Source organism: Pollachius pollachius (assembly GCF_949987615.1).
Source record: "Pollachius pollachius genome assembly, chromosome: 1".
Classification (NCBI taxonomy): Eukaryota; Metazoa; Chordata; class Actinopteri; order Gadiformes; family Gadidae; genus Pollachius; species Pollachius pollachius.
In genome coordinates, this window is record NC_136934.1 from 4147063 (window position 1) to 4172062 (window position 25000).

At 48.6% G+C, this 25000-nt stretch overlaps 1 protein-coding gene across 2 annotated transcripts in view; it reads left to right on the forward strand.

The window, feature by feature from the left end:
• Positions 1–25000, forward strand: part of LOC307081288 (tetratricopeptide repeat protein 28-like) — a gene marked incomplete at its 5' end in the record, with an annotated part of 178628 nt that overhangs the window by 81466 nt on the left and 72162 nt on the right. For both annotated transcript variants that reach the window (XM_079744400.1, XM_079744401.1), the window contains 2 exons: positions 15493–15640; positions 23985–24257. In XM_079744400.1, coding sequence (XP_079600526.1) covers positions 15493–15640; positions 23985–24257 — 421 coding nt within the window. The remainder of the gene's footprint in view (positions 1–15492; positions 15641–23984; positions 24258–25000) is intronic.

Consider the following 25000-nt stretch of genomic DNA (forward strand, 5'->3'; position numbering starts at 1 on the left):
TAGACTACGGTCCATTTAGTCCGTTTAGAAAAATCATGATGCACTTCCTTTAACAGTAGCTGACAGTACAGCCGAGAGTGTAATTTAGGCTTGCTAGTAGGATTGAATGGAAGCCTGCCAGCCAAACATTTCCGCGTTTTTTCTTGTGGGTCTCCATTATTCTATTTTAGGTCGACGTTGCTGCTACAATGGGAATAGCAATAGCCGGTGAGGTAATGCTATTATGCAAATTATTCTCATACTCAAAGTTGTGATATGAGGAGGTCTACGTTTCTAATGGAGGAAACCTATTAACCAGAACCAATTTGGCGGAGTATTGTTTAATTGCGATGAGCTTAGATGGGTGACATTTAGAGCAGCACGTCGGTTGCGGTCCAGAGTCCAAAAGGTGCCGGTGAGGGACAGGGTAATTACTGCAGTCTCTCCAGGAGCAGGTTTTAATAAGACGACTGGGTGAGGGAGGGTACGGCACGCAGCCTGGCACACATAGGAACCACTAACACACCCCCACTGTCTCTGTCTCGCTCTGTCTCCCCCACATGCACGCACAACATGCATACTCACAGGGGATATCATGTGCGCACACACACACACACACAGACACACACACATACATATGCTCACACCAAACACACACACACACACACATATGCTCACACAAAACACACATACACACACACACACACACACATACGTGCTCACACACACTCACACACAAATACCTGCACCAACACACACCTCCAATGTCTTTCTCTGCCTCACTGTTGCTCACACATACACGCACAACTTGCATACTCACAGGGGTTCACATGTGCACACACACACACACACACAACCACACACACACGCACACACACACACACACACACACACACACAGACACACCTGCACCATCTCACACACACACACACACACACGCGTGCACTCAAACACATGTGCTCGCCCACACACACACACACACGTGCACTCAAACACATGCGCTCACCCACACACACACACGCACGCACACATACAGACACATTCGGTCCCATGCAAGAACACTCCCAGGCACAAACACACATTGGCCTACTGAGAGGGACACGTGTGCACACACACACACACGCATGCATCGACGTCATCAGATATCAGACATGGCCGTGTGTGTGTGTGAATGTTGATGGAGGACATCCAGGCAACTTCGCCGGGAAATAAGGCACTATATACAATATGTGCTTGGCGATATATATTTTCCGTTTGAAGGGGGCCTTCTTTGATTCTCCAAATGGATTCTTCTTTTTCTTTTTTCCTCTCATTCCACATTGAGTTTTCATTACTGCAAAATGCATAATACATAAACCATGAAGCAGACTTCATTTAAGCCCCCATTTGCCACAGCTATGGTGGTATTACCTTTTGCTCTGCAGTCATTCCTATCAGTGACACCCAAGGATCCAGGCCGTCTCATGGTCAATAGTGCAATTGAATGAACCTCAGCTAGATTCTATTATCACCGTTGTATAAGTCCGTTTTCACCGGCGCCGCTCCGATCCCAGCAGAGCCCAATGTAGTGTGGCATATATGTGCTTTACCTCCCTGGCGCCTGACATGCCTCTCAACCCCCAGCCGAACCCACAGCCTGGGAGCCGGACCCCCTTCCTGAGGGACACGGGGCTCTCACACAGCTTCCAGAAGGCGCCGGGTCTGTGAAATTATTCCCCGGCACTTTTGAATCCCCTCCTACTCTCCTTGGGCTCTAGGGAGAGGGGACAGTGGGATGTGGTTTAAGGAGGCAGAAGAGATTTAATCCTACAGCGTCATAAAAATAAATGGTGGTGGCGCCCGGGTTTGTTTTTCTATTTTTTCATTTATTTCTTCTCTTTCCCACGAGAGAAAACACTTAAAACAGAGGCCCGGCGCTATAGGCCGGCATAATGAGCCATCACACGCTGATATTAGACAGTTTATTCATAGAGTAGCGCAAGAAGACGGCTTAGCACAGGGCTTTATCTTAATGCCATAACATGATAAATGATGCGAGGAAGATAACGCTGGGACGGGGGTCAGGGGGGGGTGGTGTATTCTCTATAAGTGCAGCGACGTCGCATCATACTGCACATACACATCTCGCTATTTGTTCATTGCGGAGGATAAACCACTGAGGTGAACAAAAGCAAAGGGTGAGATGGAGGAGGGGGATGGATCAGCAGGTTGTTTTACCTGCTGGTGACGGGCGCTACGTCCGACCAGGCTAACGCCGGAGGGCGTGAGATAAGTCCCCCTTCCCTCATCTTCTGCTAATGCCGCTGTAACGATGATGTAACACATTCCTCTGTCTGCGTTGTAGGTAAGTAATAGAACACAGTTCACACACCATGCCAGCTAATCGTAAGTTATGAGCGTGTGAGTCCTCCTTAAATGGTCCAGGGGTTAAAGGGTCTGCGTGTGGGTGTGTCTGTGTGTGTCTATGTATGTCAGTCTGCATTTGTGCGTGTGCGTGTGCTTGTGTGTGTGTGTGAGTGTGTGTGTGTGTGTCAGCGCCAGTGTGGGTAAGTTATGTGGGGGTCTGCACCAGAGGGTTTGCAGCTCAGTAAATGATTGTGGTGGGGTTAGCTGCATCAGCCAGGATCATCGCTCCCTGGCTGGTCTGATAGGTAATTCATATAGACCCCCGCCACATTGGAGGAGGGGTCATCGCCATAGCCCCATTCATCAAACCGCATGCACTACTGACACCCGCGGCCGTACGGGGGGGGGGGTTGCTAAATGGTGAAATATCTAAGCCATAGTTTAGGGTGCGTAAGCCACAGAGATCCCAGAAGGGCTTGTTAACCAAACCAGCGCCTCGCTCCATTACGGACGCACGGGCTACGACAGGACAACGCCGCTGATGTATGTTTTTTAAATCAAGCGGGACAACGGCTTGATGACCCGACTGCACGGCCATCGATCGGATCTCTCGCCCATCTAGCCGTCAACGTCAATACCCCCCCCCCCCCCCTACCCTGCCGTCAGCGTTGTGCTGGTGGTGCATCGTGGGGGATCGGACAGCACTTTGTCCGAGCAGGGAGGGGGGCAGCTGACATCCATTGTTCTCTGGCTCGTCACAGACAAACGAGACGCGTTTGTCTGTGTGCGCCGAGCGCGTCGAAAAAGTTCAAGCCCGATAAAAGTGCGCGCTTGTTTAGTAGACCGGGGCCGTGGCCCAGATAGGAGCCCTCGTAGCATCACGGGTGGGAACGGGTGGCTCCTTCCAGTTTCCAGACACAACAGTGCAGGCGAGTGCAGCATTCTCATCTACATTTGAAGCAGAGTGGTGTTGGAAGGAAGCGGCTCCCAGCTCGGGGGGGGTTGGGGGTGATCATTAGTGTGGGAGGATTTGGTATTCTTCACGGCTGTGGCTCCTGACACCGCCGCTCGCGGGCGCCTGTTTCTATTAGTGTCCAGGACCCGCGGCTACACGGCTAACACCTCAATAAGCGCCCGCCCTGCTAAAGCCCCCCCCCCCCCCCCCCCCCCTTCTATGAGCGGCCTTTTCTCTGCCATCGCCGTAGTCGTAACCACTGGCCCCTCTCACACACCCGAGCCTGTTGCCCCAGGACCTGGGAGTGGAGTCGTAGAAAATGGGCCACTAGAGAATGGCCCCCTCGTCGTTCCTGAGGTGTAGAATGCTGAAGTACTTTAGTATTTTTTTGGTTTGCTCCACTTTGCTCCAACATTTCACATAACGTTTCTCATTTTCTAATGTCTGCCACGGTTTGAATGGAAGGTGTGCGTGTGTGTTAGTGTGTGTCTGTGTGTGTGTACAGTAAGTGTGTGTGTCCTTTTTTGATAATGGCAGGCCTACGTTTCTGTTTCACCCTGGGCGCTCTCATCATTGACCACAGCCCAGTTGAGGTTTAGGGGGGTCAACGCATTCTGCTTTAAGGGCAGTTCGCTGTAATTGAATGAGATGTCTCAGTGTAGACCGTGTGCTCCCAGATCCAATTCAGATCCAGCTTCTCCTCCCCCAGCAATCCTGAACATTGAAACAGGGAAGCCAAGCCAAACTGGAGACGTTTGGTTCTGGGAAATAACTTTCATTCAAATGAACTGTTATCCCACTCTGCAGATTGTGAGGATTAAAAGTAATGGAAGAAAGAAGGATGTGGGGTTATACAGGCTGAGAAGATGAAAAAAACATATTTTCTGTCAAATATTTTGTAAAATGTTTTATACATTTTCCTAACTAATTATTACAGTCAGAATATGAGTAAGAAACTAATGAATGGTGGCACAGCACAGACACGAAACACAGAAAAACTAGACAAAAAGACAAACCATTTCACATCAGCTACCTAATGCAATCAGATAAAGAGGACCAGTTTCATATATTTATACTGTATATATATTTGATAAATTGTAACAGTCAGAATATAAATAAGAAACGAATGAATGATGGCACGGACACTAAATACAGAAAAAGACAGAGACAGAAAGAAGGACCGTTGTACAACAGAAATGTAATGCATTCAAGGTAAAGAGCAGAGCGTCGAATTGAGAATTTCCTCAATTTCTGTGAGGTATGATCCGCACGCATGATTATGACAACCCCCTGCAGCGGGCTGCTGACTCACAGCAAAAAGGGAATCTGAAAGGGAAATTAGGGAATTCTTTCTGTGGTTCCTCCCTCCAGCCTTGCCGCTCCGTGCTCTCCCACCTTGGCTGTGGTTGGGACGCGTCGTGATGGATCCCTCTTCTAGTTCTTCATGAATGCATGCACGAAGAATAAGCCATTTTTCAACTTACTCTCTCCTCTTCGTTGCAGCTGTTCTAGCCTCTCTCTCTGTTCGTCTGATACTATCGTGCCTGGCCTGCAGTTCTCTCGTTAGAACGAGTTATTTCGTTCTAACACACACACACACACACACACACACACACACACACACACACACACACACACACACACACACACACACACACACACACACACACACACACACACACACACACGCACACACACACACACAAGCCTTGTTCCATGCATGCATGTTCAAGGTATACACATTACTTAATAATATGTGTGTGTGTGTGCGCATGTGTACCCCATACGAGGATGCAAACAGCAGACTGATGTAGAACTGCAGGCCCCATTAATCCCTGGTCAACGTGATTAATTACTTTTAACAAAGCAAACAGAGTATTGCTTGTCCGGATCAATCTCTCGCCAGTCGCGACGGCAGCCGCTGTCGCCAGTAATTGCCAAACCCTGTGTAGAATGAAATGAAGGCTATGCCGTCCTTCACCCCATCTCTCCCCTTTAGAAAGCGGCCATAGTCCTACAGTTGCCATGGCCTCCATGTTGTCGTCCTCTCTCTTCTCCTTCATGTATCTCAGAGTCCCACAGCAGAGCTCGGCTGGCTCTCTGTTCCCCTCTGGTTCTCTCTCCTTCTTCTTCTTCTTCTTCTTCTTCTTCTTCTTCCTCATCTTCCTCCTTATCCTCCTCCTCCACCTCCACCTCCTCCTTCTGCCAAACAAATGCCGAGCACTGGAGGTCATTCCTGTAAATGCAGGCTTGAGGTGAACAGTCATGCCATCCTCTTTTCCTGTAACCATCCCCCCAGGATTGAAGGGGCACACACACACACACACACACACACACACACACACACACACACACACACACACACACACACACACACACACACACAGACACACACATGCACAAACAGACGTGTGCCCAATGCATGAGCGAATGAGCATATGAGCGTGTGACACACAGACACAGACATGCACACACACACACACACACACATGCACACGCGTGCACACATACACACACACACACACACACACACACACACAAACATACAAACACACGCAAACATGCACGCAATCCCCTCTCATGTATACTAATATTCATCACTTTGCCAAGCTGATCAAACACTATTAATCTATTTGTAGTTTATATTTGTTTCTAAATGAAGAAATTAATACATTCCACTACTCCAACCAGCTGGGTTCTGCAAGCTCCATTGGTTGTTGGCACTTACAATATGACTCATAGCTGCAAGCAAATTGAGTTTATTTGTCTCTAATTGTGTGCATGCATGCGTGCATGCACGTGCGTTCCTTTGGTTCGGTTTTCGTGGAGCCAATTGCCTTTGTATCGAGACGACAGAATTTGGCATAATTGATACGTTGCATTGATTGTATTTAATGCATTTTGAGTGCCTTAGCCCTTTCATGTGGAAAAGTAATGTTTGCCAGTGAAGATATAAGTGTGAGCCAACCGAGAGAGCACAGTGGTCAGGAGAAGGTTGACAAAACCAAGCCCAGAGGAGAAGCCTGATTAACAGTCGGACCAACATAATGGTGCGGGATAATGGTACGACGCTCAGAGAGCCTGCTAATTAATGAGCCAATTAAGAGGCTTTTTACATGTGGATCTTATGCTGTTATCACAGTCGTGTACCCTTCTCGTCGATAAAGCCCAAAACAATTATTTTTTATAGATTGATATAAAATGCAATTTCCCGGCTCCCGGACTAACGTAGTTTGTACCGTTGCGGCTCAAATCTAATATCGTTACTTTGTTTCAAACAGTGGGGTGTGGGATCGGGTATGACAGTCGGAGCGGTGTTGAAAACATGGGCTCGATGCCCTGGACGGGCTAATAACCCAGGACCTAAATGAACTCGCACATGGTTGTGAATTTTTCATCATTGGGATATTTCCTGCCCCCCTAGGGTGCCTACCAAGTGGCGTAGTGGCTGGTGTAATATATATGATAAGTAGTGTGTAGTGCTGTTAGGCATAGGTTAAATTGGTGCAGGATGCACTTGTTATTATAATGAGACTGAGAGGGAATTAGCGGGATATATTTATATTTATATACATATAAATATATAAACCCTACCGCATGAGTCGTGAATTATAGGGTGTTTGTCTGGTAGTTACCGACGAGGACGTGTTTGTGCAGAAGCAATGGCGAAACATTGGCGCTATGGCAACCACAGCCCAAGCCCCCTGCTGCTTCCAGGGGCTGTCCGCGGAAGTCACGGTTCTGCCGCTGTCTCCAGCCCAACATGACGGATGGCTTGTCTGCGCTCTGGGAAAAAACCCATCACGACACGCGTATTTCTCTCAGAAATACTCCTAAAGGTTTTTCTTGTGTATACGCCCAACCCGAGTCCGCGGTACTCTAAGACGCTTTGCCCTTGCTCTCTTCGAGGGGGTCGTCTTCGGAGTCTTGTCCGTGGTCGGGCTCGCCTTTAAGCCCCCCCATCTACGACCCCTTACACTAGCATCAATAAGCCGCGGGCTGGCTGTCGTGCTTTTCATTACAGCGCTCAACGAGAGCCCGCAGTGGGTCTTTTTGAAGCCAGGCACCGCGGCGTTGCGCAAGCTGCACCACCGGGGCTGGGCTGTGGGGCTGAAGCTCCCGTTTGATGGAGCAACGCTTCACAAAGGCCTCGGCGCAGCCTAATGATCGCCACACACAAGGTGCTGATGCAGACGAGCCGCCCCTCTCAGGGCTCTGACAGAGCGAGGGAGGTAATGACCTGCTGGACTTGTTTATAATTTTTTTTCTTTCCTTTTGACTCTCTTTCCCTGGGATCCTCTAACCCCTCCACAATTACCCTGCCACAAAGAGCCCCCCGCTGCCCGGCAATTGTCCTCTGTCGGCGTTTCATGCCTCCGCAAAGGCTGTTTGATTCCGCCTCGTTTTACTGGCCGGCCGACGGCCCTTTAAGTGTTGTTGTTATGTGTTGCAGTAGCCCCTCAAAGGGCCGACTCCGGCGTAGGAGAGGGCTTGAGTGCGTGTCGAGAGGACACACTTAGGACAGCGTGTAGATACCTGATTTGCCATGTTAAGATTGTTCAGCCACCGAGCCTGTGTTTACTAAATGGCCGGTTATTTCCCAGCCATGCCTCAGTTCACTGTCAAAGCTAATTAAGCCGGTACAAATGAAGATGGAGGATGTAGCGCCCCGGGCCAGGAGAGTGCGGCGCCTGGGCCAGCTAGCCCGCTATGCGCTCTCTCAAGAGCTAACAGCACCAAGGGCACATATGGTCGGAGCAGCTAACGCGATTGATTGTCTATAAATAACGATAAACGTCAGTGGATTTAGGAAAAAGAGAGATTTACGTTGCCTTGTTTTCTTTCCTGCTCTCCCATTGGTCAAACTGCACTTATGGTAGTTATTTTCCCATTGCGCCATGTTGTTAGAGCACAGCGCGTATTAGTTGGATTTTAGGCAAAGAATGGCTTAAACATGGCCGACTGGAGTATCGCTTGCACAACCTGATTCCAAAGCATCCTTCTATGGTCACCTTTCCTAACATTTCGGATGTAACAGCCCCCGCCCTCGGCTTGGAATTCACACTTTTTTTTTGTGTGTCGGGGGGGTGGGTCACCATCTGGACTTGATTGATTAAAGCTCCTTTAAGTAATTAATGCCTGCTTGAAGAGAGAGTCAGCGCTCGTGGCGGTGTTGTGCGTGCGTAACGCCGAGGCAGAACGGAGCCAAAGCTGTGCCGGAGAGGGGGGCACGGAAATCTCTTCAGCGGCCTGACCCTCTCAGACCCCCATCTCGAGACTCTCAAGACGCTAATAGGAACGGGATTATGCCGGGGTTCAGTGTTGCCTCTTGACACACCCATGGGCTATAAATCACAGCGGCTGGCGTTTGTGACGGGATGTGTTTTTCTTCTTTATTTCTTTAACATTACATCGCGGTGATGAGGTTCGTTTTGGCCACGGCTGCTGCTTTATCTGCTTGTGTGTCGTTGGGCCATCGGGGTGTGACTTCCCTTTGGTGGGAAAACTCTTTGTTTTTGCTGGACGTGCACGTCGCGCACGGAAAATGAGATTCGCCGCTCGCCAAACGAGGCCGTCACAGCAGGACCCCAGCGCCACGCCGCCATTATGCCGTCTCATCTGTTTGTGATGAGTGCAGACTATCAGATCGGTCCCTCCCCTCCCACTGTCTCACTTTGACTCTCCCGATAGTCGACACACCCCAGCACGACACTGCTTCCTCGGTCACGTGTTGACCTTCTCCATTCAGGTCTGTCTTTGTCTTTCAAGTAATTGTTTTTGGAAAGCATTAACAGCCCACCCAACCCTCCCCCCCCCCCATCTGGTTGACGTGAAACATGTTGAATACAGAGTGCGCCGCATCGATTCCACACACCTGGCGATGACCTTTCCCCATGTAAAGTCTTGAGCTCGCCGCCTGTTTGACGCAGCCGGCCTATAATCGATGACGCATGGCCATGAGACGTTTCCACTGATGCTACTACCGCTTCCACTACTGCCATTGTAGTCCATTTTTAACCTGGCTCCGTTCTGTTGCTTCTCCCCCTCGGAGCTCTGTGAATATTAAACCATTCACCCTTTAAGCGCCAGCGGCTGGTGGAACAACGACCGGGCTTAATCGGCTCTCACTGAAAGCATCTCATCGAATGGGCTAATTAAGGGCTGGGGGTGGAACAGCAATCACAAGTGTCTCTCGCTCCCTGGGGGAGGAGCACATCAATGGATCATAAATATTTTACTGCGTCTACCTACGTGCGGTTTTGTAGGGTGCTTCTGTTTGACTTGCGTGTGTACTTGACACGCGCCATTGATGTTGCGCCGCGTTGCTACAAAAGAACACCGAACGACTGCGTGCTTGACCCTCTCTGTTTTACAAATCCACCCTCGGCTGTGCTCATAAAATATAAATAGATAGAGAAAGAAATCTCCCCTCCACCGAAAAAAAAACCCCAAGTGTATATACATAATTCATTTCCTGAAACAATAGACCAGCGTATCAGTCAGCATTAGGTGTGATTGGTTTAGCGCTCCTTTCTCTGGGATGGGGGAGAAAAGGAGCCACACACACACGCAGGGCGGATCGATGCAGGTCAGGGTTGTCCCATGGACCCGGCCCAGGACTTATTAGATCAGGGAGATAGTAATAGACAGTCAGCTGTGTCATGATTCTATTCCACTGACCCCGGGGGTCAGAGGTTTGTGTTTGGCCCCGAGGCAGGAGTTGTAATCCGCCCCCACACATCTTATCTCACCCCACCCCGGCTCCTGGGAGAACAGATCCGAGACTTCCTGTGTCCTGAGGGGAGAGATGGCCCTTGTAGCTGCCACGCTATACAATGCGACTAAACCTGTGTTTGTGGATTCGGCCACAGCGATAGATTTCATTAAGCACAGGCGCACTGGGCGTTTCTATGGCTTTGGGCTCAGCGAGCTGAAGGACTGGAAACCTAAAAGCAGCCATCATTCCTTCTGCGTTTTATTTGGTTATTTCCCTTCTCCCAACACGTTTCAGCTAATTCGTCACTGTCGGTTATCCTGGGATATTTTATCAAGCAAGTTGCAAGTTGTGTACCCTGTGACCTTGGAGGGAGGATGGTAGCGCACGTCGTACTGCGACCTGGTTGGATGTGACGTTTTTAGGTCGAATGGGGGAGGCAGCACATGTCACTTAACAGGTGAGATGTCAAGATAGATGGCGAAGGGACAGCAGCAAATCCCTCGCTTGAAAACCGATTATTACTGTTAATCAGACCCCAGCATCTCCACCAGTGTGGGCACGGCCGGTGTTACACAGACCCAGTAAAAAGTGTGCATGTCGCAGACAGATGGGGTCGATCTGGTGGTGGTTATTGATGTATTCTTCGGGTCTTTCGTGTTTGTGTCGGGTGCGGTCTCTTCTGTGTGCTTCCAGCCTGCTGTCCCGGTTTGATGTTGTGATTTGGGGTTCCATTATGACGCCGGCGGGGGGTCCTGTTCACAAAACGCTTACTTGGCTCCGACGGACCGCGGGCCGTCGGAGGCCATCCGCCAAAGACGTAACCTAGACACCGGAGAGGAGGAGGGGAGCAGGGTGCGGCGCTGGCTGAACGGTGCTCATGTGGCCGCATTGATTTTCATGTTGAGGAGCATCTCGCGCGGGGCTGATGTCGCCAATCAAAGCACAACATGAGCCACGCCGCCTCTGGTCGTTGCGACACAGCACTGAGATGTTGGGCTGTTTGTTTAGGCGGGGATCAAGCTGGTTTTCATTCTGCCGTAATGAATGAATGTGTGTGGCAGAGAGCAGCTCCAATTTCCTCCTCAACAGCTCAATGGAACTGGTTTATAATATGGCTTGACAGCTGAGATGTTTCTCCCAATTATTATTGGACGATAACATAAAGAAGGCTAGTTAGCTTTGAGGACTTTTCGGTTTCTTTTCAAAATGTTGATCATTTGAGTTGCACTGGAAAGACCAACTCAATGCCCTTATACTAGCAATACAAACATTAGTGTTGACTGCGCCTGGTTCTAAAATACTCAAGTTAAGAGCTGTCTGTTTGTTTACTATGTTTAATTGTGCCCACAAAGAAGAGCTACAGACCATCAATAAAACCAGACTTTTTGATTTCTGTTGGTGTGTGATGTGCACTCAACTCACATTAAAAGAAAACACATAATAGATAGATAGATAGAAGATAGAATAGCAATGAGAACAGCCAGGGAGCACGTCGGGGCTCTTGCATAATGTGCGAGACAATGCCTCTAGATCTTCTGGGTTCACTTTAGTGGATGGCAGCTCTGCTTGATTCACTGTGAGCCAAAGAATGGAACATGCACACATGCTCAGGCTTTAAAGGGCTGTCAGAAAGGGACATCAGAAGCCACAATCTCTTTCAAAATCTCTCCCAAGTTTTAAATCCAACAACCGACTACATGCCATATTGTAAGAAATGGACCGAGAAATTGTTGAGCCTTGTGTGTGTGTGTGTGTGTGTGTGTGTGTGTGTGTGTGTGTGTGTGTGTCTGCCTGTGTATGTGTGAGAGTCTGTGTGTGTGTGTACAAGTGTGTGTGAGAGATAGAGAGATAAGGGGGGAGAGAGAGAGAGAGAGAGAGAGAGAGAGAGAGAGAGAAAGAGAGAGAGAGTTAGAGAGGGGGATTGAAGGATTTGGGAGATGTGTGAAGCAAAGCAGGGAGGAGGAGATGGATTGATCAAAAGAGGGTAAGGTAGTGGGCATATGGATTTGATAATGTGGTGTTGACGTGCATGTGTGAATCTGGCGTCTCTTGTGTGAATGTGCATATAGTGTGCTTACAGTATGTAAGTCTGTCTCCCAGATTGAATAACTATTTTTTGCATCATTTCCTTCTTCCTCCCCAGCATAAAAACATGAATATTTAAAAAGACTTCAAACAAGCACTCATGCAACATTAAAATGTTCACGAAATAAGAAAAGCTTTTATCCTCTGTTTCTTCAGTCTTTCCCAGTCTCTCTCTCTTAACCTCCTTCACTGACACGCACACGTCCAACCGCACGCACACACACACACACACACACACACACACACACACACACACGCACACACACCCTGACACCAATGTGAATGAACACAAGCACCCGTGCACCCACATAGATGCCCCTAGCCATTACCAGTATTAGAAATTTACCCTTGAGTGAGAATGACAAACCTTCCCACGATCCCCTTTGCCACGGCACCGGCAGCTTGGCTGGCTTCTCTTATTGCGAGGCAGAACATCCACAGTAAGGGTGGAGAATTCCGCTTGGGCTACATTTAACCCGTCGCGATTAAATGGAAGAGGTTTGGTTCATGGATTTCTATGTTCTGCACGAAGACTAATGGATGGCCCAGATTTTGAGAAGGGCTCATGTCTTGTCAGGGATGCACAGAAACAGTTCTTCTGTTGAAATGGATCCTGTTCACAGGGAGAGAAAGTTTTTTGTCATACGCCAGCGTGAATGGCAGTAGTGTGTGATACCATGTGTTGAAAGACATGGCTGATATCCTTAGCCCTTGCTTTCTCTCTCTCTGATCTCCTCTATTCTTTTATTTACACATTCTTAGCCTTCTGGCTCTCTTCTTCTGAGTGTTTTGTCTGGCGGAGAGCTACAGGCTAGGCTATTGTCCCTGAAGCAGCCGCTCTTAGGGAATTAATACTTGTCACTTCCAGAGAAGGGTCCTTTTAAGTGTAAATTCTTAGTGTTGTGTCGAGGGGGAAAAGGCTTAAGATTGAGCAAAGAGGATTCGTATAACAAAGTTATCGACACACAGCACCGCAGTTGCACTGTGAATCATATGCATTGTAATCAGAGGAATTTGTTCTTAGTTTTCTTTAAACCCTATTGAATATTTTTCAGTATTTAATCATTATCCATATCCTTCATGTTGAAGCAGCAGACCCTATGTGGGACACCAGATGAACTCAATCCTCCTCTAGTGCGCTTTGTTTGCGTTTGTTGCCGTTGCATGTGTGTCTACATGCGGCTCGCACGATGCGTCTCGGCTTCAGCACAAGATGAAGGGGGAACTTTTCCTTTGAGCCTCCATGGTACATTGATTGTGTCATCTCTGGCCGTGGGTCCTTCGGTTCATCTCGTGCATTCATGCCCCTGCTTGCGTCTGCGTTGCATTTGAGTGCCTTCTCTGAAGGGTGCAGGCCTTTCCGATGACTGTGATAGGATAGGATGATAGCAAAGCCTAAAAGGATGTCACTTGTAGTTTGGTGCGTGGAACTCTGTGACCCCCCCGCACTCCTGGCGCGGGCCAGACAATGAAAGGAAAATCTCTGGTAGAGCGGTCATACTGCAAAATCGAATCAGGAGGAGTGTTGTTGTGACTGTGTGTTGTTCCCCCGGGGGGGGGGGAGGGGGGGCTCCTCCAGGCTCCTCCCCTCCTCTGCTCAGCCCCTCCCTCCCAACCCCGCATCCAGCAGATGCAATTTATATTAAGCAAGGCTGCTGGCCACCGATTGGTTCAGCCCGCCACCCCCACCTCCCCACTCTACCACCACCCACTCCTGTAACAAGAGAGCCTGAACAAAGGTTAATGCCCCGAATCTAATCTGTGTACGGGTCCCGTTTGAAGGGAGCCGTGCTGCAGGGCCAGGGAGGCCGGTACTATACGGTGCAGCCGCAAAATTAATTACTGGTTTCCATAAATGTGATGTCATGTCTCATTATCCCTAATCCCCACCCTTCTCCTGGCTCCCTTGTGATGGCAACAGAGAAGCTAGGGAAGACTAATGGAAAGGCCTCTAAGACGCTAATGGAAAATTAGCCCCTGTGTCACTTTGGGAAGGTGCGAGTGGACCGGCTGTCTGCTGTGGTCCAGACAACAGCCTGGCCTGGACCCTTGTCGCACACACTGACACATGCATAAACACATGCACACCCTCGCACACAAGCGTCTGCACACACCCACACACACGTACCAGACGCAGGCACCCGCGCAGGCACACACACGCCGCCCGCACACGCACACACATGGTTTTGTGATAGTAGGAATGACAGCCGGCCGAGGGGGACCAGATACAGGAATAGCTGCTCAACTGGTGCGCGTTCCCATCAGGCCTTACACACTTCCTAGAGTGGAGGAGACACGCTTGGGTCTCCACACGGGGTGTGTGTGTGTGCGAGGGTGTGTGTGTGTGTTTGTGTGTCAGTTTGTGTCTGTCAGTGTTTGTGTTGCGTGTGTGTGTGCATGTATCGGTGTGTATTCTTGTGTGTGTGTACGTGTGTTCGTGCTTGCGCGTTTGTGTGTGTGTGCGTGCGTGCTACAGATAGTCTATGGAGGAGGAGAAGGTGCACAACAACATAGCCTCTGTTGGAGTTTGGATTTCTACAGAATATTTCAAAGCGTTCGAGACTCTTGATAATTCCGTGTTTACGGCTGCAGTCATGTGCCGTCGACTGTCTCCCGTGACTTGAAGCGAGTCAACGGTTCGACTGCCTTTTTCTCTGCTGAGGGAACAAACGGGGTTGAAACAGTGCTTCTTCTACATGTCCAAAGCGAAACACATATACTGCACACATCTATTATGTACAAAGATGACAGAATCACTTAGCTGGTTGTGTCATTATCTTAAAACGCATGCCCAGAGAAGAACCAAAGAGTCTGTAGCATTTATGGGTTTAACTTTTTGAGGCTTCTCAAGTTGTGCCCTCTCTATCTCTCATTATCTCTCTATCCCTCTGTCTCTCTCTTTCTCTCTCGTTCTATCTCTCCCGCTCTCTATTCTCCCTTCTCTCGCATCCCGAAAGTTTTTCCCCCCAAAGCCTCCGATAAATCCCAGCGCTCCTCCTCGACTCTCAAAGCAAACAAGATAAAAAGAGGGGTATAAATATACAGATATCCAGACATGTATAAATACATCTAAAAAGAAAAACAATCCCAAAAATCACCAGCTGTGCCCGGGAGAAGGCAGCCAGCCAATTTACTGCGCGTGTGTTTATGTAAAACTTATAACACAATTAGCAAGTACAAAAAACGCTGTGATGGCTCCATTATGGGAACACAAAGGAGAGAGGTGCCGCGCTCTGGAACCTGCTCATGTGTAAAAAATGCAAATGGCGTGAAATGAGTGTGTCTGGTAATGTGTTTGTGTAGAGCTCCATGCTGTGTGCAGGGCTGGATCCTCTCCCCTCCCGATGACTCTTCCCCTTCCCCTCGCTCACCCCTCTCTCCCCCCCCCTCTCTCTCTCCCTCTCCGCAGGCATACTTCCGACAGGGTGTTGCCCTTCAGTACCTTGGTCGCCATGCCGACGCTCTGGCGGCCTTCGCCTCAGGCCTCGCCCAGGACCCCAAGAGCCTGCAGCTGCTTGTGGGCATGGTGGAGGCTGCCATGAAGTCCCCGCTACGAGGTACGGACGGGAGCGCGTTCATTTGTGTGCCGCCTGGCATTTAGAATTAGTCACGAGGGGGTTAAGAAGTGACGCCGAAAAGCCCAAATAATTCAGTTCCACTTCTTAGTATTCGTTTGATCCTTCATTCTTTCTCTTCCTATACACGTTAGAACGGGGATTCCCAACCTTTTATGTTCCAAGGACCGGCATATTCATTGAAATATGTGGAGGATCGGTAGTCGATTTGAATATATTTTGAAATCTTTGAAATATTTCAAGGCCCGGTACTAACAGTTGTTATTCGCTGCGTTAGAATACAAATGTGTAGCAGTGAGCGAATCTTTAATTGGCGAGCGTAAGTGCGGTCAACAGAAGTTAATCACTCCCAAGCTCACTCTCTCTCTCTCGGTCAATGGCCAAAAACAACAAACAGGTGAATGCAATCACACATCACCACCATTACCACCGACCGACCTCCGGTGAACTCGCCCATTACCCAAAGTGAGAGCGCCGCGAGCAGTGCAAGACCACAGGACATACATTTCCATTTAGGGTATTTAGCAGACGTTTTTATCCAAAGCGACTTACAACGGTTCATCCATACATTAGCACACCTACAGCCAGCTCGCTGGGAGCAATTAGGGTGAGGTGTCTTGCTCAGGGACACCACGATAATCAGCTATGAGGAGCCGGGGATCGGACTAGCAACCTTCCGATTAGAACACAAGAGACCCATGTTTGCGGCTCCCACAGCGTGGGCTCTGGCTGATGCTATCTAGAGTGGGGAGTCTGTTTAGAGTGGGGATATAAATCGATTCTGTTTTCCCATGCCCCGAATAGCATGGTAATAATAAAATGTTCTGTAATGTCTTTGTTTTACTCCCTGCTCCCCCCCCCCCCAACCCCTAAAAAGAGAAAATCATATTGGCCATGTTTTTTGTGAGCTTTCCATCGATTGCTCTGTTATCCCATGCGACAGTCGTCAAGGCTGCCTGGGTTTTGCTTCTGTGCTGGGACCAAACCGTTTATAACTGGAAGGCCCTAATGACTGACATCCTGCTCTGATTCGTAAACAATTTTTCTCGATCCACCGCCATCCCCAAAGCGACGCGTAGGAGATGTCGAGTTTTGATAAATGACGACTTTGATTGGTCATAGTGCGGCCCCGTTAGCCAAGGCTATGCTACTATTTCTAATCAATCACGCTTGGTTATTCGGGTAAGAAACAAGAGTCTTTCCTCTGGTGTGATGGGTTCCTGTTCTGAGTGCCTTCAACAAACCTGCCTCAAGTTTAATATACATTCAGTAAATTTTGAGAATGAAATGAGGCATGAGAAATGAGACCCAAGTGAGAGCTTTTATCATTGCTTGCATCATTGAAGAATGGACTCTATGTTCTGTTATATAGTATAGTCTTGATTTAAATGACAAAGATCTTCCATCGCTGAACCTCTGTGATGGAAGATCAGAGGTTCAGGCAGCCTGTGGTTCTCTGCCTCCTTGATGCAGCCTCCCATCTCTGCATGTTTTGTCCATTGTCTGAACGTCTGTCCTGGAGGTAATCCGCTCTCTGCCAGTCGATACTCACGCCGCGGTGACTTTAGCTGTCATTTGCTGGAGCTCCTAAGCAGACAGACACAGACTCTCTCTTTCTCCCCTCCTGTCTGTCTGTCTGTCTATCTGTGTGACTGACATTTGGTGTCAAGTAGTCCCCCCCCCACACACCACCCCCCCACACACCAGCCCTGTCTGAGAGGCCGATGCAGATTGTAGCTTCAGCATATCTGTCCCTTGACCTGATCGCTCTCAAAGATAAGCCTTTATCTAAATTGCTAGCCTACAATACAACCATTGTCCACGCCGGCATTCAGTAAAAAAAGAGTAATAATCTATTTGCTGAATGGATTCCTAAGTTGAATGTATCCCAGATACCCACTGTATGGCGTTCTGGGTCCGTTATCTGTTGTGGCCAACATTGGTTGACCTAGCTCTCTGTATGAGCAACTGGCCAAACTGGCCATTTAATTTTCCGAGAAAGACCAATCTTTTCTTTTTCAGCACTACTCTTTACGACACATGCTGGCAACATTCAGTGAGTCATGCTGTGGTCTCCTTTTGTCTACAGCGAAAGCCATGGCTCTCCAAACTGTTGCTGAGGCAGCAGATTGTTGCTTGAATACAAGCAACACGCAACACACTCCTTCTTTATTTTATTCTTTTATAATCCAAATGTATTATAAAGTAAGCACTTCTGCGTGACCTAGTCGGATTAAAGCCCCGATATTTGAGTCTGTCTTTGAAAAGAGAACTGCCACTGAAAACAGAATGAAACGCAGGCAAAAACAGAAGATCATAATGCATAAGAAAGGCCTCCCGGGCGACACCGAGGTTCTAATCTTGTCACTGGAAGGCAGACAACAGAAGAGCTTGGATCGGCCCCAGCACCGAGCAACAGGGACCCCGGTGGGATTCTCTCAGTAAGAGACGACCAACTCTTTTTCCCGGGCTATTTAATCCTTTAATTGTGTACCACGTTTCCCCCAGTGCAAGGCAAACAGCGGGGGGGTGGGTTTGGGGTGGTTGGGGGAGGGAATCCAAGGTGTGTTGAGGAGAGGTAGCTGGGTCAGGGGGATTAAGAGCAATGATCCTCTCAGAGGGGCTGCTGGCACCGGGGGAACATAATCAATGCAGCGCCAGAAAACGGGGAGGATAATAAGTGTTACGCCGCCAAAGCCTTCTGATAAGCAAACAGTAGGCGGCGGCGCTTTCACTGGTTCTAGTCAAAGGACTTGTAATATAATGCCCCTGTAACACGCCAACCACCCACAACACTCATGGTTTGAACTGAGGATTGCCTCCCACGTTTTAGTTCATTCAAACCAGGACCTTGGATGATGCCAGGCAGCTCTTCGTAGTTTTTGAACCCATTCCCGAGCGTTGTCACCATTACATTAATGGCATGGTGGTGATTGGGATTCCAGTCACGCACCCTTAGGGTGGTATAATGTATGCCTTATGTAATCCAAAAGATCCACATGCAAACCAGATGCAAACATAAACCCTTCCATTTTGGATTGAATTGCTTGTTATTAGGTTATATAATAGTTGACAATAGCCAGAGGTTAATGTTTTATCGTTACCATGCGGCATTCATTGATCGGTGATCATTCAACCATTTGAACAAATATCCTGACACAAACACTGATATATTCTGTGTCCCTTGATAGCTGTTATTCCATATATCTGTGCTTGAGACACAGTTTGTGGCCTTTTCACAAAACATGAACACGAGAATGGCAAAGATTTGATTGTTTAACTTCCACAGTAACGGTCCATTTACATTGAAAGCGATTTTTCGTTTTGACTTTTTTCCCTCGTCAATCAATTAATTGCAAATCATGGAGCTGAACGGGACTGTATACAAACAAAGCTATTTCCGTTTTGCGAAAAAATTATATTAATTGTAATATAAAAAATGTAGTTTTTATTGCGGCTCTAGCGAGCGAATAAACCAGTGTAACCAATAATAATCAGGTATTGTTGTCATAGTCACCATGGTCAATGTATATGTTGTAGGACAGGGTGGAGAAAACAAACTATTTATTTTTCGTCTTAATGCATCGATAGCGGTAAACTACAATCATAGACCTGTTATTATCGCTATCTGTTATATGTATTGATCATCCATAGTGGTAAACTACAATCATAGACCTTTTATTATCGCTATCTGTTATATGTATTGATCATTCATCTCGCTAGCAGTCTGTGCTACAAGACAATGTTAACAAGCACAGCGTGATATGAATATAGGTCGCTTTTGATAATATGAAGGTGTGCAGTTGTATCGCAACATTTTCGCTTCGGATGCCAACTTTCTCCAAGAAAGTGCCAGCTAACTATTAGTCATCGAGCAGGGATTCAAACTCAAGAACTAACGTTTTTCAAAAAATGGATGTATTAAAGAATGCACACCCTAATCCCCCTCATGCGCCAACTGACATTCGCTACACTATTTTACACTTGGATTAAAAAGTAAAACCCCAGTATAATTGAATCCTCTGAATATAGGATTCTTTGGTTGAGGGACTGAGCATAAACCCGTCTTCACAAGCCTATGTAGGTTGAATAGTCAATCATCTGTCATTTTCTGTGGCGCGATTATAATTGGAAGATGCCATATATTGAGGTCGCGGCTAATGTAAATAGTTTTGTTGCATCAATTTTCTCAGTGGTTTTCTCTTTTTCTCTTCTTTCATTCGCTTCACGTCTGGTGTTAAAGGACTTTCAAAATGAAGCAATATGAATAGGAGGAATCTTCAAGAGAAATACCCCTTGTTTTATAGTAAAGCATGCAAGTTGCCTAACTCTCTCTCCCTCCCGATATTTCTCTCTCTCTCCGACATACACACACATACACACATACACACAGATTCACACAGATTCACACACATACACACACACACAAATACAAACACAAACACACACACACATGCATTATTTATCCCCCTCGTCTCTGGGATTGAGCCCCATCACTCTACAGTTAAGCAGCCAGCCCGCTTTTATGTGACTCATCCCATCCGCCTTTGTATTTCCCCCACAACAGAGAGCTTACGTTTGCGATTCATTCTACAGCACTTTTCATCACTCCTCTGCATTCCTCTCCCTTGCTCCCCTCCCTCCGAGTTTCCCTCTGATCTCCCCTTTCTGAGCCGTCCTTTCCGGTTCAAACACGTCTTCCCCATTCAATGTGCGACATCCGGTGACGGTTCGCCGGGGTCGGGGCTAAATCAGCTGCATTGCTCAAGGGTCATTGACCGGTGTCGGCCATGCTGCGTTCGCTCTGTCTTTACCACGCAGAGAACCATCTACCTCCTCGTGGTCTGGCCCTGTTCAGCTGCTGAGCCGACAGCATGAGCGGTTAAAAAGACACCATTATGTTCTTTGTTGGATTTGTTTCATGCATATGTCGATGGAGCATTTCCTTTATGTTCTGAGGAGGAGCGCATCAGCCTGTGGCTACCCTGTGGGGATGCACAGCGAGACTAATGGCTGAATGCAATAGTACACAAGGAAGACTGTTCCCAACGTTGAGGATTCATCTGTGAGGAGTTCTGGAAGTCATGTAGGAGGCTCTGACCTGCAGGTCGACACACCTTAAAAGAAAAAGTGACTACAGAAGAAGTTACATTTAGCGAGCGCCAAGGCTTCAGGGCTTCTCAGGACACTGCTCTGGGAATCACAAAAGAGGCTGCCAGGACTTTTTTTTGCAAAGTTCACAATTGATTTTATTTTCCTCATGCATCAGCAAAGAGGCGAAAAGATGAATAACCCCCGAAACGGTTATTGTATGGATCAGCCCGATGTTGTTGCTGTTGATCTTCTTGTCTCTTCTGTGTTTTTACAAGCTCAGTGCTTGTACAAACACAGCCTTGAACCTTTCTCCGCAGGGTGCGTTCACTTGAGACCTGATAGGACACCGTGCGCGTGGCTCGGACGGAGCTTGTGTTCTCGAGCACAGCAAGCTTAAAACACCCACCAAATCAGCCAGAGCTTCAAACATTATTTCTTTGTACTGGAACTCTATTGTTAGGAGTGTTACGTCATGCGGTGCGCCAGATGAAGAGCCTCCCCCCCCCCCCAGGCCAGAACCCCCGCAGGAAGGATCTGAATCCAATCCCTTATGTCTGCAGTCCACACCGACACCTCGACTACAGCCCTAGAACAAGATGACCGACGCCTAGCTGCTCCTGAATGACACGCTGATGATCAATCTTTAGAATCTTAGGATATAAGCGTCTTCTGTGTTACTTGATAGTAAATGGATGAGGAACTAATATTGGAGGTCATCAACTAGTGGATTTTGGTAGCCATTTTAAAAAATACCTAACAGATGGCCATTTTAGAACCACAACTCCACTTATTACCATTCTTGTATATCCCAATAGAGCAGTCCCAATTTCTACCAAAACCGTGGAATCGTCTGGGGACTCATCCCGTGATGGGCTTGTTCCACCACTCAAAATCTGCAGATGGGAAAAGCGGTGGCCTCATTTGGATCAAAACGGAGAGCCGAGTCGCTCCTTAACAAGACACAGATCTGCTAGGAGACAATGGTTCAGTGTTACACCGGGGGGACACTACGCCTATCTGTCATGGACCTGCACCTGGATGGCCGTGAGATAACATGGTGCGGCAGATTCATAGCAGAGAGAAACGTAATGTCAGCCTGAACAAAGGCAGTGCAAATCATCTGCCCAGGGTTCAGTAAACATGCTGTTGTAGTTGACTGCTTGTGTGTGTGTGTGGTGTGTGTGTGTGTGTGTGTGTGTGTGTGTGTTCCTGTGTGTGTGGGGCGATGTGTGTGTGTGTGTGTGTGTGTGTGTGTGTGTGTGGGGGGGGGGGGGGGGGGGATGTCTGTGTGTGTGTGTTCCTGCATGTCTGGGGGTCTTTGGGTGTGCGTATGTGTGTGTGTGTGTGTGTGTGAGTGTGTGTGTGTGTGTGTGTGTTCCTGTGTGGGGGGGGGGGTGTCTGTGTGTGTGTCTGTTCCTGTGTGTGTGTGTGTGTGTGTGTGTGTGTTCCTGCATGTCTGGGGGTGTTTTGATGTGTGTGTGTGTGTGTGTGTGTGTGTGTGTGTGTGTGTGTGTGCGTGCATTCATGTGAGTGTGTGGGTGTTTGGGTGGGTGTGTGTGCGTTCCTGTGTGAGTGTGTGTTCCTGTCTGTGCCTGTGCGCGCCTGTGTGTGTGACAAAAACAAACCCTGTCACAGCCACCTGTTTACGCATACAGCGGGCCTGACACCTTAAAAGAAATGGGGAAAATACTCCCAGTATTTGATTTATGGGCTCTGGGTGTCACTCGGAAGGCAATTACAAGCTATGAATGGATATTATATGCACCCACTGTCTCTGCAAGCACGACAATCTGCCAAGTGCTCAACAAAAGGGATGCTCATGAAAGAGCATCATCAATTTCCCTTTTGTGTGCCTGTGTGGAAATGTGTTTCATATTTTCCTTGTGTGGTATGTTGTGTGTATAGGAGTTTATGTGTGCGCATGTGTGCATGTGTGTGGGGGTGCGTGCTTCCGTGTGTGCTAGTTGTGTGCACGTTTAAAGTGCTTCCGTGACAAGCGATTCAACTGCGATGATTCCCCCTGCATTTGGGTGCTGGTTTTAATGTTTGTGTAAACAAATAAATGTCAGCGTAAATGGCTGTGCTGGCCTTTCTGATGGCATCACAGATATCACCCTGGATGCTGAACACTTGTTCAGCGTGGAGCATGTGTTTTTCCACCTCCGAATATATACTGGCAATATAAACAGACTGGTAAAAATAAACATACACACACACACACACACACACACACACATACACACACACACAGACACACGCACACCGCTCTCTCTCTCCTCTGACCTCCTCCCTGCTCCCCGTTATTCGCTGCAGCTGTCTTCCGGAGACCGCGGAGCAATCTGAAGGGGCTTTGAATCCTAAGTCCCAGGTGGCCCCCACCCCCAATTGATTTATGTCATTGTGTGCATTTTCAGCCCTCCCCAAAGGTCACCTTGCGTGGCTTCCTTGCACAACGTCTCTGCTGCCTCTCTCCCCTGTGCGTTCCCAGCTCTCCCATCGCTCTTTCAAGTCCGCCTGCGAATCCCGAAAGCAGCCCTACTTTCTTGTCGCTCGACGCCGTGTAATAATAACGACAGCAGGGGAGGGGGGGGGGGGGGGGGGGGGGGGATAATGAAAAGATAATTTGACTGTGTGTGTCTGTCGGGTGGGCGACACCCAGGGTGGGCCGTGCGTGTTGTTCTTTCACACAGGGGTGTTATGGATCCTGCTAGTTAGGGGAGATGAAGGCGATAGCGTGGTATGCATACATTGAAGGTGTGACTGAAAACAAAGATCACACTATCTCCTGGTTCTGGCTCAGCCAAGCGACAAGCTCTCGCTTGGATAATCTGCCTCGATCCAGGGCGGGTGAAAGCAGTGCCGGAGCGAAATTCGCAGGATTACAGGAGTTAATAAGTGAGCAGTGGTGTCAATGACGTCGAGGACAGCGTGGCTTCGCTTTCAGCACATTCACACATCGCGCGACGCACACTCAGATCCCTTAGCAAAGGGAGAGAGCAGCATACCCTTGCTTAATCTCCTGCCACGAATGCATGTTCTCCCTACTCACCCCTCGCCCTCGCCCCTCGACCCCTGAGTCATCAGCTCAGGCCCCCCCAGGTTAGGGGCCCACGCCGGCTAACAAGACACAAGGTCGTTGTCCGCATTGAGCTTTGTCCGCAGCTACACAACCCCTTCTTGTTAATAACGTTTCCCTCGCCCTTGTCGCCTTTGACCCCCCCCCCCCTCACAGAGTCTCTGGAGCCCACCTATCAGCAGCTGCAGAAGATGAAGCTGGACAAAAGCCCCTTTGTGGTGGTGTCGGTGATCGGCCAGGAGCTGCTGACGGCCGGCCACCACACGGCCTCGGCCGTGGTGCTGGAGGCCGCCCTGAAGATCGGCACCTGCAGCCTGAAGCTGCGCGGCTCGGTGTTCTCCGCCCTCAGCAGCGCCCACTGGTCGCTGGGCAACACGGAGAAGAGCACGGGCTTCATGACGCAGGACCTGGAGGTGGCCAAGACCTTAGGTGAGGAGCCAGGGGTCGAGGGAAGGTGGGGCCGGGGGCCGAGGGGTTGGTGGAAGGTTGGGCAAGGGGTTGAAGGGAGGTGGGAGGTGGGATCGCAGCACATAATAAAGGGCTAAAAGTCTAAAGGGTAACAATAGGAGATCTTATCTCTTTCACTTGAAGAACATCGCACACTTTGCTCGGATGTGATTACCAATAGCCATATCCATAACTGCAGCCAAGGTCCAACACAAACTTCCTTTCGGGTTCTGATCGTTGCTGCATCGAGGAGCGTCACACGCTAGGCGTGTGCGAGCGTGCGTGTATACTTGGTAACAGTAATGGATTAAATAGGTGCTCTGAAAAGTTTATAGCTCCCTTAATATGGATAAGAATAGCATTAGTCCCTGTCGGACAGTATGTTCCTGTACAAAGGGACGTGCAAGGATGAGTAATCGGGGAAAAAGACGTAGAACAGGAGTAGATGAAAGGAACACGAGAATGAGATGAACATGAATAATAGCCGCATGAAAGCCAGATGTTGCTGGTGCGTGCCGGCTTGATGTTGAGATGTTTCCATGCAAATGAAAGGAAACGAAGCATGATGGACATTGAGAGGTAACATAAAAGGGGTGGAGAAGAAAGGAAGGCCGTAGAGAAGGGGTGTGTGCGTTTGAGTGTGTGAGCGTGTGTGTCTGTGTGTGTTGGAGAAGCCAAGACAGGTCTGAGGCTCTCCTGTTCCTCAAGGCGAGGCAGAGCAGATC